This window comes from Nymphalis io, chromosome 2, assembly GCF_905147045.1.
Source record: "Nymphalis io chromosome 2, ilAglIoxx1.1, whole genome shotgun sequence".
Taxonomy (NCBI): domain Eukaryota; kingdom Metazoa; phylum Arthropoda; class Insecta; order Lepidoptera; family Nymphalidae; genus Nymphalis; species Nymphalis io.
Genome location: NC_065889.1, coordinates 3,296,156 through 3,313,547, shown reverse-complemented (window position 1 = coordinate 3,313,547; position 17,392 = coordinate 3,296,156). Strand labels below are relative to the sequence as shown.

Sequence of the window (17,392 nt, the reverse complement as noted above, 5' to 3'; positions counted from 1 at the left end):
CCCCAGCAGGATCCGCAGGAATGACGAGTCAATACGTGTGGTGCTGGTTTGGCCGCAGGTGACTGGCTTACGCCTAAACGGAGGCACCGCTCCGGGTTTAATATTAGTTTTCCTTCTTCTTTGGCGTGACGCTGGGATAATTTTGAGAAACAACGTATCAAGGAGAGGGGGGAGGATACTGTGATCACGGAAGATACAGGAATGTGACACTAGTAGCTAGAGCAGTCCGGGGTCGCGTACCCGTAGTGATTCCAACCAGCTATCGGACAGATAACTGGTAGATCCACCCTCTGGACAAATATAGATTCCTATAGAAAATAAAATAATAGATTAGCAATGTTGCTTTACTTTTCATCCAAACCTTGAGTGTATACGGGTGTGAATTTGTGGATGAGTGTTATACCTTTGGTGGACTATTAAATGTATGTTTGCGTTCATTTTACTACCTGTAAGTCTTATAAAATGGAGTCTAAAATTGTGTCAAAGGGTTCTGCGAGCCTGGCATAATTTTAATTCCTTTATGATGCTATATAAGCCAATAAGCGATAGTATCCACTTGCTATCAAATCTACCGTCTGTTTATTTGCTTCTGTTATTTTAAACAATTATAAAATAAATTGTATGGAATGTTCTTTATAACAAAAAACGTGCTTCATCCATTTTTATCGATTCTATAAGATATTGTCATACAAAGCACGCCGCGTGAGGTGTATGGTCGTTTTCGTAATAGGTAACTCGAACCCAGCAGTGACGCTCGATATTCATAGTATGGTCTCATTTTTATATTAATTTTCTGTATTCAAATATTTTGCTACCTATTTGAAATTTTAAAGAAAAAATAATGAAATGGAATTTCACTATGAATACAATTATTATGTAACCCTTAATATTTTATTACATTACTTAAAACACAAGATAGGGAATCCCGTTATCTCGTTCATTATAATAAGAATACTAAAATTAAAATTATTATATACATATATGAAATAATAAAAATATTATTATTTTTGTATATTTTGATTACCCGTGATTTAGTTCAACAAATTAAAAGAAAAGCGATCTCATACTATACATTGAACGTTGACGGTGGTAGCAGCGACCTGCGCTTGCACACGCGCCAGTGCTGCCGGACTGAGTTCGAAGCGCGGACGTCGCGACACACACACAGACACAGACAACATGAGGATTAGTGCACGATTCGCGATTTTGGCCCTTTGCATAGCGTATGGTAAGATTTATATCATTATTTTTTTTTTAAATAAAATAGTTTTGTTTTTGTTTTTAAAAGTCAATTGGTTGCTCTACTTAAATCAAAATCGATTTATCGAGTGCGACATAAGTGGACATGGTTTGACCCTGAACGGTTTTAGACTTTAAGTTCTAGAAAGTCTTTAAGCAAGTGTAATGTGTGTGAAAACACAATAATCATATTATCTACGACCATTACAAGACTATACAAAAACAATGAATATTTCAGTATACATTAGATTAAAATTATTTGTACTATTTACTATATTTAAATGATATTATAATTTAACAAATATATAATCGTATATGTTGTTGTAAACTCATTTTATAAACGAAATCTTAATAACAATTAATAATTATTACCCTTTATTGCATACTACGAAATAATACTTAAAACTTAATATTGTATATTTATTTGTAACTATGTAATACATTAGTATTGGAAGCTATCATTATTTTGACCTTACCAATACAAATAAGATTAGATCACCGTTGAATTCGTTTCGAGAAAAATTTAATATATTTTTGTGTCGCATTATATCAAGTTATAAAAACATGTTTTTGCCGATTTACAAGTTTGTATAACAAGATTGTCAAGCTGTACATTAGCAACTTTAGCGAATACTGATTACAAGATTTTAATCAAAAAATATATTTTAACAATGTACATTTATATTTATGAATGACCTATTTGTTTTGGTATTGATTGTTCGTGGATTTTCATGCAGTATAATTTATACTTTTAATTATATCTAACATACCTGTGTAATATTAATATTATTGAACAAAATTAATTACTGAGTTTCCTAGTCGGTTCATCTCGGTAGGATCTACGTTCTGGATCGGTGCTAACTTGAAACGCAATTTTGTTTTTAAATGACGATAAGTGCCTTAAGTGACTTGAATAAGAATAAACAGTACAGTTTGCCAAACTAGTTTAGAGTTATAGTTTGATGTATATAGCCTTTAACCTTTCTCTATAAACCATCTGTCTCGTTAAAATATGAATTCAAGCTAGTAGTTCTTCAGATTAGCGTTTTCAACACTATTAACTTTTCAGTTTAATGATGTAAACTATAGTATTCGTGGTTTCAATTAATACATTACTAATGCGCTTCTGTGGGTTGAAACGCCATTCTATATAGTCTATAAAATTACTGAATAAATTGACGGACTTTTAAAAACACATTATTCGGATTTATATAAAAGTAGATACATTGAGAATAATTTCTACGTTATTCTTGTGGTCTCATTTTGAACATCGGAACGTATAGTGGTGCCAATTTGAACATATGCTCAAATAATTTATAAGCAGATTTAATTCATCATCGTACTTTTATCTTCTAAAGGCGATTAACATTTACATAATTTGTATGGTTACTTTAAGGTCACTTGCTCAACGTGAATGTGGTCCACATAATAGGTTGATTTCCTTTATCCTGATGTAACGGACTACAAATGTAATTATGCTTCAGTTATTAAGTTTCGATAACACGTACTGTAGTAGTAATTATAATTGATTCCATACGACTTTTAAGTATACTTATAAATATGTATAGTTGCAAAAATAATAATTTAAAAACAAAATCTTCAAAATGTAAGGCACTTTTGAATCATAATTATTAATTATTTAATCGTAAAACTGTTACTGGTTGCGATTAACAATGTAACGAAAACCGCCGAAAAACTTAAAGTACGTAATACACTAACTATTTAAACCTTATTTTTTATGATAGATATATGATCTTGTACATAATATTTTGTCTATTGTTATTTTTTGACATAAAATTTTAAAATGTACCCTGAGTATATTTTTTTATATTAACGAATTCCTTACATTAAGTTTGCTGAGTCAAAATCTTGGTTTAAAAATTTTTTACTTCTTATATTTATACTAATACAACGTTTACACCTGAATTATCAAAATTATGAGTAATAATGTGATCATATAGCATAATATTCCTACATAGTTAGTTATTTGTGTTATAACAGTATTCAAAAATAACCTGAAGTCAGTATCTAAAATGTAATGTACTACAAAATATACTACTTGACGACCATTATCAATGTCAAGAGCTGACTTTACCGAGAGACGATGTATTGAATCTAAAGTAAACAAATACATTGTTGCTATTTACATTTGTTTAATAAATATTGTTGTTTTACAAAGTTCTGATTGGGCTTAAAATTTCTTTAAAACTTATAATTATAAATCATTATATTAATTATTGACAACGGTATTTGTTTTTCCATCAATTTTAAAAAGTAATAAATAAGGTCCTCCAGACCAATTTCGGCCACGGCAGCCAATTTCAAGAGAGATTAGCTAACTGCGCTCTCTATTCTCTAGCTCTCATAATCCGTTTGTATAAAGTAATAAAGCAGCACTATAATAGAATAAATATATATTACAAATAGAAAAGGACTAATTGAGGCTTATGGGATGCGCAGGACATATACTAACAGTTCAAAAGTAAAGCTGTAGTTACCCAAAGTTAGATAAAGTTCTACTAATACTTTGAATCCAAAAATAATTTAGTAAGCGACTTTTTCATAGCGTAAAAAGTATTGAATATATTGTCCCAAGAGTTCTAACTAAAGCGACGTCAAGTTTTATTTCAAATGTCCGCGAAATACTTTCGAAAACACTTTTGGTTTTCATTGATGAAATAATTATACATCCACAGTCCTACATAAACCTTGTTTAAAATGATAAGTGCATTACATTTCTTTGTTAGTTCATTTTCATATCATTCAAACTATAATCCATAAACATATTCTCATGAGCTCAATACAGAAATTTACATTTTATTTTATTTATAGTAAATACTTAAATAGCACAACATCTGGCTGTTACAAATAGAGCTGAAATTATCCTTCAAGCGTTGTCCATGATTGCTCAACATTGGAAAGGGTCCGGAATATTTAATAACTGAGTGGTGCGCCGGCGCAACAAATAACGTTTGGTGATTGCGTACCCCGCTTTGCCGCACCCGTCTTTCAAAACGCGATTTTTGTGTTAATTACTTAGTAATATAATTATTTTTATATATATATATATTTGCATGTATTTATACTTCGTGCGGTTGCACAATATAAAATATATTAAACAATAAAAAAAATTGTTGAGCTTCTAAAATAAATTATTTATGCATACATTTAATATAATTTTAGTTGATTAATACAATTAAATTACGTATATTGATTAACCAACTAACTATTGTTTATGAATTAGACAATTTAAGCATACAAAAAGATTTATGTTTTACAAGTTAAATAAAAGTATAAGAAATCACCTTATCTATTACCTACAAATTATTTATTAACAAACATAACAATAAATTTCAGCAACACATGTATAATTAATATTAATGGTAATATTATTAATAAAGTTTCTTTTATATTTTCGCAAAACGATATCATCAATTTTTATAAATGAATTAAAAAAAAGCAAGTCGTCTTTTAAGTTTCGATTATTTGGGTATTGTTTTATAAGTATAAGATGAATTAATTGTATACGTAGCTAATAGTTTCCTTCGTTGCTCAACGAATGGAAAGGGGCCGGAATTGTTTAAGCTCAAGGCCCACACCTGCTCGAACGGTGATAAAAACTCATATTTGGAACGATCATTGATTTATATCGATTAAAAATAATAATTGCGCGAATGATATTTCAAATATTTTTAAAAAATCTCAATTTAATGAGCTCATATTTAATTATTCGAAATAATTCGAAGTTCATTTAAGAATTGTCTATTTTATAAACATGATAAAATATGTTAAAATAAAAAAACTATAATCGGTGTAAAATTCTCAACAAACATCTAACGCTATACACACACATATATAAGTATATAAACAATAATATGTTTAAATAGTATTTTTATAGTAGTAACGATCTTAAGGGAATAATATAATGATATATGACATATTTTAACTAAATCCATTTTATTGTTTACGCGTTCTCCGTCTTTTAGCTTCTACTTCTCTTATTTAAGCAATTTAAAATTTTATTTATCAGTCACTATAAATCCTTAATAATATAATATGACTTTTTAACTTGATTATATTAGTCATGAAAGCCCCCATGTCTCAAGGAAGTTAAATGACTACATACTTTCACTCTGTAAAGTTAAAGGGCCCAATTTTACCGTTCACCTCATTACTGTGAATAAACCGAATTACGTGAATTATATCGTAACTTTTTTAATGCTACATTCTCGATGAGTTTGGAAACGTTTATTCATTTGGTATATTTATGTAGCAATAAATATTTTTTAATGAAAGTACCTTTTTTATTGACGTTAATACTTCAAATGAGAATGATTTAAAAATAAAAATGTTACGTTAAAAGTGAGCGCTTTTTTACTTATAATAAAACACAATTTACAGTAGCCTTATTATTATTTATACAATTTTTACTTTTTTGTATGATTGTTCAATTTTTAATTTAGTTAACTCTAGCATTCATGACATTCAAATTTAAATCTTACTTCTTGAGTAGGTATCTCTTCTATCAGGAATACTTAACATAAGAAGTACTTAAGAACTCGGATGGTCCAATGCCATTCTAGACATCTTCATGACCACATAACCTGTAATTATAATTTGTTTTTTTTTTTTTTTATAGAAGTTATGACTGGAGAAAACACAAAGTCAGATTACTGGATTTTTTTATCTATTTTTAAGACTCAATTGGAATCACTTTAGGAACCCGATTACTTAGCCAAAATGACAATTAGAGTTAACTATAATCGCTATTGTGGCGTAATGGTAACAATTAATAGATATATACCTATATAATTATCATAAAAAATGCATTTGTAATTGTCAATCCAAGCGAACCACCTGATCATGATTTCGTACGGTAATTTTATTTCGTATATTTATTCATTTAGACTTTTGTCATATTATTATGTAAATATTATATTTTATTTCTGTAAATAAAATTTTATAAATAAAAATTACATACGATAAATCATTTTCGAAAATGTGTCTTGTAGTTGCATTGGCATATATTTTTATTTTATATGAAAATAGATATCATGATTTTTTAAAGTAACGGACCGTAAAAGTTCCTATGCACGGCATAAGTCTTTCCTCTCAAGCAATAGGCTTGGATACAAGATACACATGTGGCTGAGTTTTATCTGATCTATATAGGTTTTCTCGCACTGTCCGGAATTAAAATTACTATTTTATTTTTTTAATTACTTATTATAAAATATTTTTTACATTTTAATATATTTTAATATAGTTATAAATGTTATATTACGCAGAATTATTGTTTTATAACCTGTGATAAATGTTTATCAATAGCTTATTAATGAGAACTGAGATATTGCAGCTTTTCTAATCTTGAATTAAATCAAAATATTGTCTTATACAAAAGAGTTCAACGCGTGTGTTATTATTAACAGTTTCTAGAATTTAATTTGATGTTTTTATTTCAATTTTAAATGTCAGCAATTCATGTAATCATACACCAGAAAATAATTGTTAGAGCATTTTTAGTTTGGTTTTTATTATCATTGAAGTACTAATAATTAGTAATTTGACGATAAAAAAAAAATAAACACAAACAGGAAATATATTTTTCAAATACTTCTTATTATCTCGTTAAAACATAGGAATTGCGCAAATAGTACGCGTCACTGGTTCGTTACGCGACATGGACCTTGTAGAAAGCTAGTTAACAATGGAATAGTGACCTTACGCAAATTAGGAGAAAAAAGTATGTTACAAATTTTATAAACAATACTTATGTATTAAGATTTTTTGTGGTCAAGAGTTCCTTAATTTTCTTTTATTACTTTTATAATATAAATAGCTATATGTTTTTTCCTCTTTTATTCAAAGCAAATATACTGCTAGCAGACAAATGATTTAAGGTGTGTGTATGTATCACATTTTTTTCTGCCACTCATGACCGAAGAAACGCGTAAGAAAAAAGTCAAACTACATCCGGGTCACAGAAGTATACAATTGTCAATCAATAGCTTTTGTTTTGTTGATTAGACTAACTAGGCATTTGACTTAGAATTTGTATTGAGTGAGAATTTATATATCCTCTATCGACTTTTAATGTCGAAGTCACTCCACTGCCGTTGCACCGCTCAATTATATTTTAAAATATAACAAGAATCCAACTGTTATTAAAATGCGTGTAATTGTTAACAATCCTTGAAAGCGGTCAATTATTGACTCATAAAAAAGCGAGAAGGCTATAGTTAATCGATTTTATGATAGAACCAAAACTTTATTAACTTCACTGATTAAATAGTTTTTATCGTTAAAAATAAAACAGAATACAAATACTCTTAACTTCACTCCAACGAAACTTACAAATATAAAATTTTAATGTAAAATGTACAAGAGGCTGCCTTATCGTTAAAACAGCGCTTCCTTTGAGGCAACATCTTATGAGAAAAGAAAAATAACTGTGGATTTTAATATAATAAAAAATCATATTAAGTAATAATTAATTTTGCAATTTATAATTATATATTGTAATTTATTTGCAAAATTAGTTATTAAAATATTTACGCAGTTAACAATAATACATTTAATGAATATTTATTTAGAATTTACGTCATAGTTTAATTAATACCTAATCGTTAAGTAAATTTGTTAAATAAATGACAAAGCAACGTTGTTGTCATTCGTGACAAACCTTAAGAGAAAGCTTCGCTTGTTCCCTATGCAAAAGAGAAAAACCACTAACATTTGAATAAATCGCTTATGCTCTCACAACAATAGCATCTCTGACTCTAAGCACGTAATAGAAATAAATATGCACCTGAGCATAAAGATAAATTGTGATTGCTTTTGTCCAAAGTAAAAATTTACATTATGAGATAAATCGTCGCATAGTGAAGACAAGTTGAATTTTCGAAAGCAGTGTACATTGGAGCAGATTATAGTGACATGGTTATGACGACGAACCAAGAACATCTTATTATAACTAAATATCAGTATATTTTCTTAGAGTAGTCGATGTTTACAGTTACTGCTTTTGAGTAAAGTTACTACAGTTATACCTGTAAGGTCAGGTTATTAATAATATCAGTTCATTATACAAGCTTTTTAATATTAATATAAACATGTAAAAGGATTGCTTACGTTTGACCTCTGAGCTGATAGCAAATGGGGTCATGATACAAAAAAGAGCAAGCTTCGTGTAACCTATTTAATCATTTCTTGCAGCTATTTCATTAGATACAGAAATGTAAATGATTTCAATTTTGTATACGCCATTATAATATATTTATGATGTTGTCTGTTGTTAAATGTAAGTGTTATTACGTTGTTTTTATTTTATTATAAACAATTAATTCAATAAAGAGGTAACAATATAATCCACGTAGGATGTACCGCAGCAGCGCATTACATAACAACGCGAGATGTGAACAGGTTTCACTGCGTCTTCCGTTCTTGTGTAATCTTGTTATCGAATAATGTTAGATTTATTCGACGTATGACGTTTTACGGACACGTTTTCGCGTATTTTTTAGAAATTTCTATTTGTACAAAGTATTCATCACGATAAACATACACACACTAATAATTTCCAAAAGTGGCTGTGATTCCTTTAAAGTTATAATTATGAATGTTTCTAGAATGATCCTTTATAATATTTTTCTCTAAGATCATAGTCTTAAGAGTTTCCATGAGATAGTTGATTTTATTAAATAGAAAAGTACGACTGAAAAAGATGAAGATAAAAAAGAAGTTATTTTGTATTAGATCAAATCAATCAATGCTCAAAATCAAAAAACATATATTAAAACAAAAAACAATAAAAACATCTATATTATTTTATGTTTTAATGTTATTTTTTATTTCTCTTTGTCGAAAATTTTAATCAATAGATAAGCGCACATTTAGTAAATATTGTATACTGGCTAGCGTTATACTTTTGCTTTATGCGCAAGATAATGTAATGTTACATAGTCATTAATCTTGTCTATATTTTGAAATATTTAAAATTATATTTATGTATTTACTAATATATGAATATGTGACTATATTAATTTACTATAATATAATTTTATTAAAAATACTGCACAATTTTATTTGATGTAAGCCCGTCGGGGTTATAAGCATATTTAGCAATACTTAGAAAACTTATGTTCCGGCTTGAAGGGTGAGGTAAATACAGGTACGAGAGATATAAAATCTTAGTTCCCAAGTTTGGTGGTGCAATGGCGAAGTAAAGAACGTTTAATATTACTTACAGCGCCAATGTCTATGATGGTGTTGACCACTAACCATCAGGTTTATATAGGTAATATAAATTGGCCGGCCGTCTACCCATTTTATAATAAAAAAAAATAAGTTAGAAGTAGAAGAATGAATAACCCACGTGTAAATTATAAGCTTCAACGTCAAACACGATATCTACGTAAGTGACCGTAAAACCATTGTGACGGATTTAATTACGTAAAATGGTTTAAATTGATATAAACTATCTAATATAGAGATCTAATCTGACAGCATTACATCGCAGACCATTGCGTACGCGTCAAGGCTGACCACTACAGTACTACTTTCGCTCGCCGCTCTACATGCATGGAGCGCTAAAATAACACTCCAGTTAAGATATAAAAATGTTAATAATAAAAAATATATATATCACATTTTACAACTTGTATGTTGCTGTTATTATTATTTCTCTATATTTAATAATATCTACAGAATATTGATTTCAGATTCCACTTTACCAAAGAGTAGAATATATCTGTAGTAATATAAAATGGTTAATAGGCTATCTATACAAATCAAAGATCCAATATGGGTTTATAAAATGTAAATCGTATTTTACTAATAATAAAAATATCCTAGGACATTTTTCACACACGGCCAACTGATCCCAAATTAAGCTTGTACAGAGCTTGTGCTATGGAAACCAGACAACTGATATACTACATATACTATTTTTCTTTTATGAATACATACTTATATAGATAATTACACCCAGACTCGGGACAAACAGACATGTTCATGCACACAAATATCTGTCCTGGGTGGGAATCGATCCCACAACCTTCGGCGTGAAAGGCAAGCATCCACCAACCACGCCAACCGGCTCGTCGAAACTTACTTTACTATTCTTATTTTACATTTAGGACAACAATTAACAATGTCCACGATAAATTTATGACGTCAAATGTTAATAATGAAATGGCAACATTTTAACGTTTTCGTAATTTAATGACTGACAGGCGTAAGGTACGTTATATTACATTTAATAAGTGAAGCAAGGTCGAGGAAATAATTTGTTCTCATAACAATAATAATTTAAAATATAGTTCAGGAATTTTAATTAATGATCATTAAAAAAAAATAGCTTTAAAGCATTATAATAATTCATAATAATTACAAAATACTTGAAGGCTTCCGTCGGTACTTTCTTTGAATATTTTTGTAACATAAATGTGTTTTGAATTTTATATTCCGACAATATATTTACAGTTATTTGATTCACTCTCCATCAAAATCTCATTTGATTCATATAACAAACAAATGAATACGTCTTACATATTACTTAATGAGGGAACTGCGTTTATCTCACTTAAGAAAGTAAAAGTGAATGATGTGTCGGCCGATATACACGATATCGTGACTGTACTCTTACGTCCAAGAATGAACACGAACTTGGTACAGTCAATCACATAATCAGATTAAAGGAAAAATAATTAATATTCTGAAAAATAATAAACAAAGGCGATATATGTAAACTATTTCAAATATATAACAGTTAAATCAATTAATATACGACCAAATCCATCCAATATAATATATAGTAAAAACTCAAAACATATTTATAGTAAATTTATTTTACACAAAAAAAACTTGAGGCGAAGAAAATACACATTGATTTCTGATGTTGAAGATGAAATCGATTGCTCACTATCTTATACATAATATATAACTATGCTTAAAAGCATTACATTACATACTAGTTATTTCTCATATAATAATAATAATCTCCTCAGAACTGATTTCGGCCAATCTCAATAGAGATTAGCTAACTGCGCAGGAGATATTATACACACACAAGTGTGTGAGCAAACACAGGTGCACTCTCTATTCCCTAACTCTCATAACCCGATGAGATGGTAATCCGATACGACCGGCAAGCGGAGGGACCGAAACTCAGGCGTTACGTGCTTACCGAGGCATAGGAAATAAATTTTCAAAAGAAAAACCCAATAACTTTTTATGGGCTCGACCTGGGAATTGAACCCCGGTCTGTAGCCTTACATCTAGCCACTAGACCAACGAGGTAGTCTGGTTTCTCATATAAAGTAAGCAACTAACAAGAAAGCCTTTAACTAATGTCCTGTATCCGCTTTAGGGTTATCGCTGTATTCGATATACTGCACAAAAATATTATTCTAAATATATCGTCCAATATCCTCCGATATTATGGACGCTATACGGAGTAAAATTGAGAATTTAATCTTTACAGATTAAATTGAACAAATGTTATTATAAAAATCATAGTTTGATAAAAAAAGAATGTCATATTATAAAAATAATATTTTGTATGAATGGGAAAGGATATAAGGCAAGAGGAAGACCGAATAAAAGATAGATGAACTGTATGTATGTCATCCGACATGTGCAAGAAAGGGTTAACTGAAGATATACAAACAAATGGAATAAGATCAAGCAAAGTATAAAATAATATCATGAAATGTTATACTTATACTAAAAACGATAATAATACCTACACAGTACTCTTTCTTTCGACTGTACGATAAACTCTATATTTATCTGTACGACGTTGATTCATCACAATCATTTAATCAAATACATAAAGTTATTACTGTAGTTATCTCAATCGTAGTCTACATAAATTGTAATTATTTTATAGATATATACTTTTAATGCAAGTTAATGCTTCTTTAATGCATAAAAGTCTTGTGAACTAAAATGCATTTATTATTAAAATATAGTTATGATTCTAATCAAGGTTATTCCAACATTAGTTCATAGATTAATATCAAATCTTAATGTGAATCTATTATACAAGTACGAATAATCTGATATTACTGTTTACTTCGTACGTTACAAACAACAGTCATTAAGAACTACTAAGATGAGTGCAGATTATAACTAAACATTTAAATAACACATTTATACACATTATATAGCTGTAACATAATTACACATCTAAATAACCCTGTGGAAGTCTCACTAATGGGTTGTGGCCTTTTGTGATTTTAAAGTATATTCCACCACGCTCCAATGCTGGTTGGCTCACAAATTAAGCACATGCAAATTCAGTGGTCCTCTGGGTTTAAACCCGCAATCATCGCTTAAAATTAACGTATTCTAATCACTGAGCTTCCTCAGCCGTCACACGTTTGGTTATTAAGTTAAAATAGTACAGACAAAATTTAAATATATATATCCGCTTATATAAATACTTAATTTAATATAAATATATAACTAATATACTATTAAAAAAGTAATTTGAAAATTACTAATAGAATAAAGTTATTTTTTTAGTCTTATCTTTAGTTTTTTTTTTCAAAATTTATTCTGTAGTTGAAAGTACGTTTGTTTCTTTGAACTCTTGCATTATTTACCCGAATTAAAAAAAAAACATAAATTATAGACTTTATGACGGGGATAAGCTAAAAATATAATATGAAAAATGAATAAATATAACATCGAGTTCGTTTCATACTCATTCGATTAATTGGTTTAAATAAAAAATATTTAACAAATAATTTTACTAGAACCCAATCATATATGACCTCATGCGAAAGAAATCAAGTAAATCTAATTGTCTAATGTAATTAGCGGCAACAACCGACCTCACGTCAGGGTTACGCAACCGTCACGCTACGCGCGAGCCGATTGAACGCAACCCGTTAGAATAATGAAAGTACAACCTCTAATAACCGTATGGTATTAACCCTATTTATTCAAACCTCACTTTTGAAATATATATATGACAGCTACTATTTAAAATTGTTAATGTTGCAACCAACGAAACTAGAACTAATATATAATCAAATTAATTTAAATAAAACAACAAAGTTAAGTGTTTATCTTAATTACGATTTTTTTTAAATATTATTTTATCTATTTAGAACAGAATTATACAATAATAAACAAAAAATAAAATTTTATAAGTCTTTGTCTCACTGAAATTATTATCTGCGAAGAGCAAAGTATTATGTAAATAAAAAATAAAAATAAAAGAACATCTATTTAAAAAACATTTTATGTTTTATTTTAAATACATTATTATATTATATAACTAGCTGGTAATATTACGAATATTACCTCATTTACCAATGATTTGGGGAAACAAAATTTTAATATTAGTAGAAAATATTTCGCAAGCTATCTAATAAATTCGTGTATTGTATTGGTAATATTCTATTTTCAGCTCAGGCGGGAATTCTTCTGCAACATGCGCCGGCCTGTCCCGAATCCTATGGAGTTCAGGTATCTAACTGAAGACTAATTAATTAAAAAATCTACTCTCGATATATAAGTATTCCATACCAAACATCATAGCTTATATTAATATTTTATCACTGCACATTTTATTTAAATTTTATTGTAGTCATTTATTCAAAAATCGATTTAGCTAATTTAATACATCAGCTTTAGACAAGGTTTCACGAATACATCTTCTAAATTCTTCTAAGGCGAATACACCGCATCGTCCCTTATATCAATTTAGATAAAAAAAATCCGTACTCACTCATCACATATTATTCCACTGCCAAACAGCATTACTTAGTATTATTGAGTTATCGTTTGAAGAGTAAGTGACTCATTAACTACAGGCACAAGGGATATAATATCTTAGTTTCTAAGGTGATGTAAGGTATGGCTCTTATGTATTTCCAGCTACATATTATATATAAAAAAAATAGCTGATATAAAATTTACTGAGGAAATTCACTTATTTTACTAATATTCTAAAAACAAATCTAGCTTTGTAACGGATGTACCGGCTATTTTACAATTCATTCGATTAAACGAAATAAATATTATTGCTATAATAGATTATGGTATGTCTATATCGCTATAATATATTATTCATTTAAATTTTAGGCTTACGCCCACCCTGAGCTCTGTGACCAATTCTTCCTGTGTACAAATGGAACCCTCACTGTAGAGACGTGTGAGAACGGTCTCCTGTTCGACGGTAAAGGCGCTGTACACAATCACTGCAATTATCACTGGGCGGTGGAATGTGGAGAGAGAAAGGCTGACTGTGAGTATTGTTGTGAGAATAATGGACATATCATTAAAATTTTATCTCTATTTATTGACGAAGAGTGATTAATTATTAGTCCGTTTGACTGTTGCACTTCCCATCCCAAGTTTTCGTTCTAATAAAAATATTTGTACAAGCAATGAGGATGTTCCTTGTTGTGTAAAAGTATGCATTTATTTTATTATTTGAAAGATTTTAATACAACTTCATTTAAATATGGTGTTCTTGTTTTAAACTTAATTAAAATTTACTAATACAAATTTTTGCTCTAAATTTCAGTAACGCCATACTCAACCCCCGGTTGCGAATACCAGTTTGGTATTTATCCCGACAGCGAGGAATGTTCAACCAGCTACATCAAGTGCGCCTTCGGAATACCCCATCAAGAACCTTGTACACCCGGTCTCGTATACGATGAACGCATCCATGGCTGCAATTGGCCTGATCTTCTGCAACCTTTCTGTAACCCCGAAGGTAAGTGTATCAATTAGTTTCAGCAACAAAGCTTTCAATCTTCAATGAACTTGTAAAGTCCCACTTGACTTGATCTCTGCAGCCATTTTGTTAACACTTAATCAAAAATGACAATTACTCAACTATATAAAAAGTTCTTCAAATTAGACAATTTATAATTAGTATTTAGAGTTTATATCGTTCTGGATTGACTTCTTGTATTTTTTGTCTGATAGTAAATAATTGTTTTTCGCGACGTGACTCCCAATTTAGAATTTAGTAAGATTTAGCAACTATAACACATGCAGACTCTGAACCAATACACTAAAACTTTGAGTAAAATAAAGTAATATTATAATATAAAGTGAAAATAATTTATGCATATTTTACATGTGCTTATGCACTATTTTTTTTCTCAACAGCTGTAGTCGGCTTCAAGTGCCCAACTAAAGTACCCGCAAACACCCAATCAGCCAAGTTCTGGCCTTTCCCTCGCTTCCCAGTGCCAGGCGACTGCCATAGACTGATCACCTGCGTGGAGGGCAACCCTCGTCTTATCACCTGCGAAGAAGGCAAGGTCTTTGACGACCAGAACCTGACCTGCGAAGATCCTGAATTAGTGCCCCACTGCGCGCACGCGTGATTTGTTAATCTATAAAAAATATTATAAAACGAAAACGAATAAGTCCTTCATCTAAGGCTAAACAAATATGAATCTAGATATATGAAATAATACTATTTTGTTTCTAATAAACTACAGGTAAATAATTTCAAATTCACTTTTCAAAACACATACATTATTACTTTTTAAAATAATAAATCATATTTACGATGACGGTAGTTAACTACTATTGTCAAATATCATTCTAGCAATAATTCGAATGAACACGATTATGTTATTTCGTTTTCGTTTTGTGATACATAAAATACAATCTGGAATTTTTTCCACCGATTCCTATTTATTACTTAAAATTGCTTCATATTTTTTTACATCCTTACTACAAAATATAAAAAATATATCAATTAAAATGTTAGGTCATGTGCCTACAATTTGCGTGATATTAGTTACCATAGAATTACAGTACCCATTATGATAAAATATCTTTGTATATATATTTTTAACAAAACAATGTAAATATATTTACCAATAAAACTGAAAATGTAAATAGAAAAATACTATATATGTTAAATAATAAAATGTTTAAAAATTATAGTTTTTTTTCTTTAATTAGGATCTACCTAAAAAAACTTGATGATTAGAAACAGATACCAGCAAATCATAGAATTGTCATCATTATTTATTATAACAAATTTAGTAGTAAGAAGTTTTCTTGATTAATTAAAAAGAAATCTCGGAGCTTATTCCACTACTTTACTGCGGTGGATATAGATATAGAAAATTTTCATCCGACACAAGCAAGTTTCCTCACGATATTTTCCTTCACCGCCAAGCAAAATGAATAATAAACACATATTAAGAACATGGTTCAGTGGTGTTTGATCAGGTTCAACTTGCAATCCTTGGTTAAGATCACGTGTACTAGCCACTAGGCCACCTCGGCAGTATCTATGCATTAAAAAAAATTGCAGAACGACTTTGTTTTCAGCCAAACAGTTTTTAATAAAAATGTTTAAATAAGCATTTATTAATTGTATTTGTAACCTTGAAGTTCTAGTTAAAAATACCTAGAATGGATGTAGGTATTTTTAATAAATTTAAGATGCCATATTTACAATAGCATACAGAGTATATTTACAACAGTGGTATGTATATCAATAGAAGAAAAACATGTTATTAGCACGTGATTAAAATTTTTTAATAAAATGACGTCAACTAAAACCTATGGTTGTTATAGTGTAGTTAAATTACTAAGCAATGAGATAATGTGCATCAAATTCATTACACCAAATGTAAAATGCATCAAACAATATAATTATATTATATTATATTATACTGGTGGTGGCTTTGTTCAAGCTCGTCTGGGTAGGTAACACCCACTCATCAGATATTCTACCGCAAAACAGCAATACTTGATATTGTTGTGTTCCGGTTTGAAGGGTGAGTGAGCCAGTGTAATTACAGGCACAAGGGACATAAAATCTTAGTTCCCAAAGTTGGTGGCGCATTGGCTATAAGCGATGGTTGACATTTCTTACAATGCCAATGTCTAAGGGCGTTTGGTGACCACTTACCATCAGGTGGCCTATATGCTCGTCCACCTTCCTATTCTATAAAAAAAAAAATTTCAATGCAAGCATTAGACCATTTTTTTATATATCACTGAACATTATTGACTCTGCAGCGATCGCGACGATATTAGAAAATTATATTGTTGAGTGCCATTATTTATTATAATTTATTATAAATAACTGTTTCTTGCAGATAAGAGCTATTCAGGTAATTTTCGTTAAGCTTCCTTGAGAATTATATTTTGA

At 29.5% G+C, this 17,392-nt stretch overlaps 1 protein-coding gene across 1 annotated transcript; it reads left to right on the top strand.

Moving 5' to 3' along the window:
* The first annotated feature begins 1,130 nt into the window (after window positions 1-1,130).
* On the top strand, window positions 1,131-16,163 carry LOC126775706 (protein obstructor-E). The gene is made up of 5 exons (XM_050497783.1): window positions 1,131-1,228; window positions 13,661-13,719; window positions 14,338-14,500; window positions 14,783-14,977; window positions 15,379-16,163. Exons 1-5 carry the CDS (start codon window positions 1,180-1,182, stop codon window positions 15,597-15,599), a joined length of 687 nt encoding a protein of 228 aa, XP_050353740.1. The 5' UTR covers window positions 1,131-1,179; the 3' UTR covers window positions 15,600-16,163.
* Window positions 16,164-17,392: the final 1,229 nt, after the last annotated feature.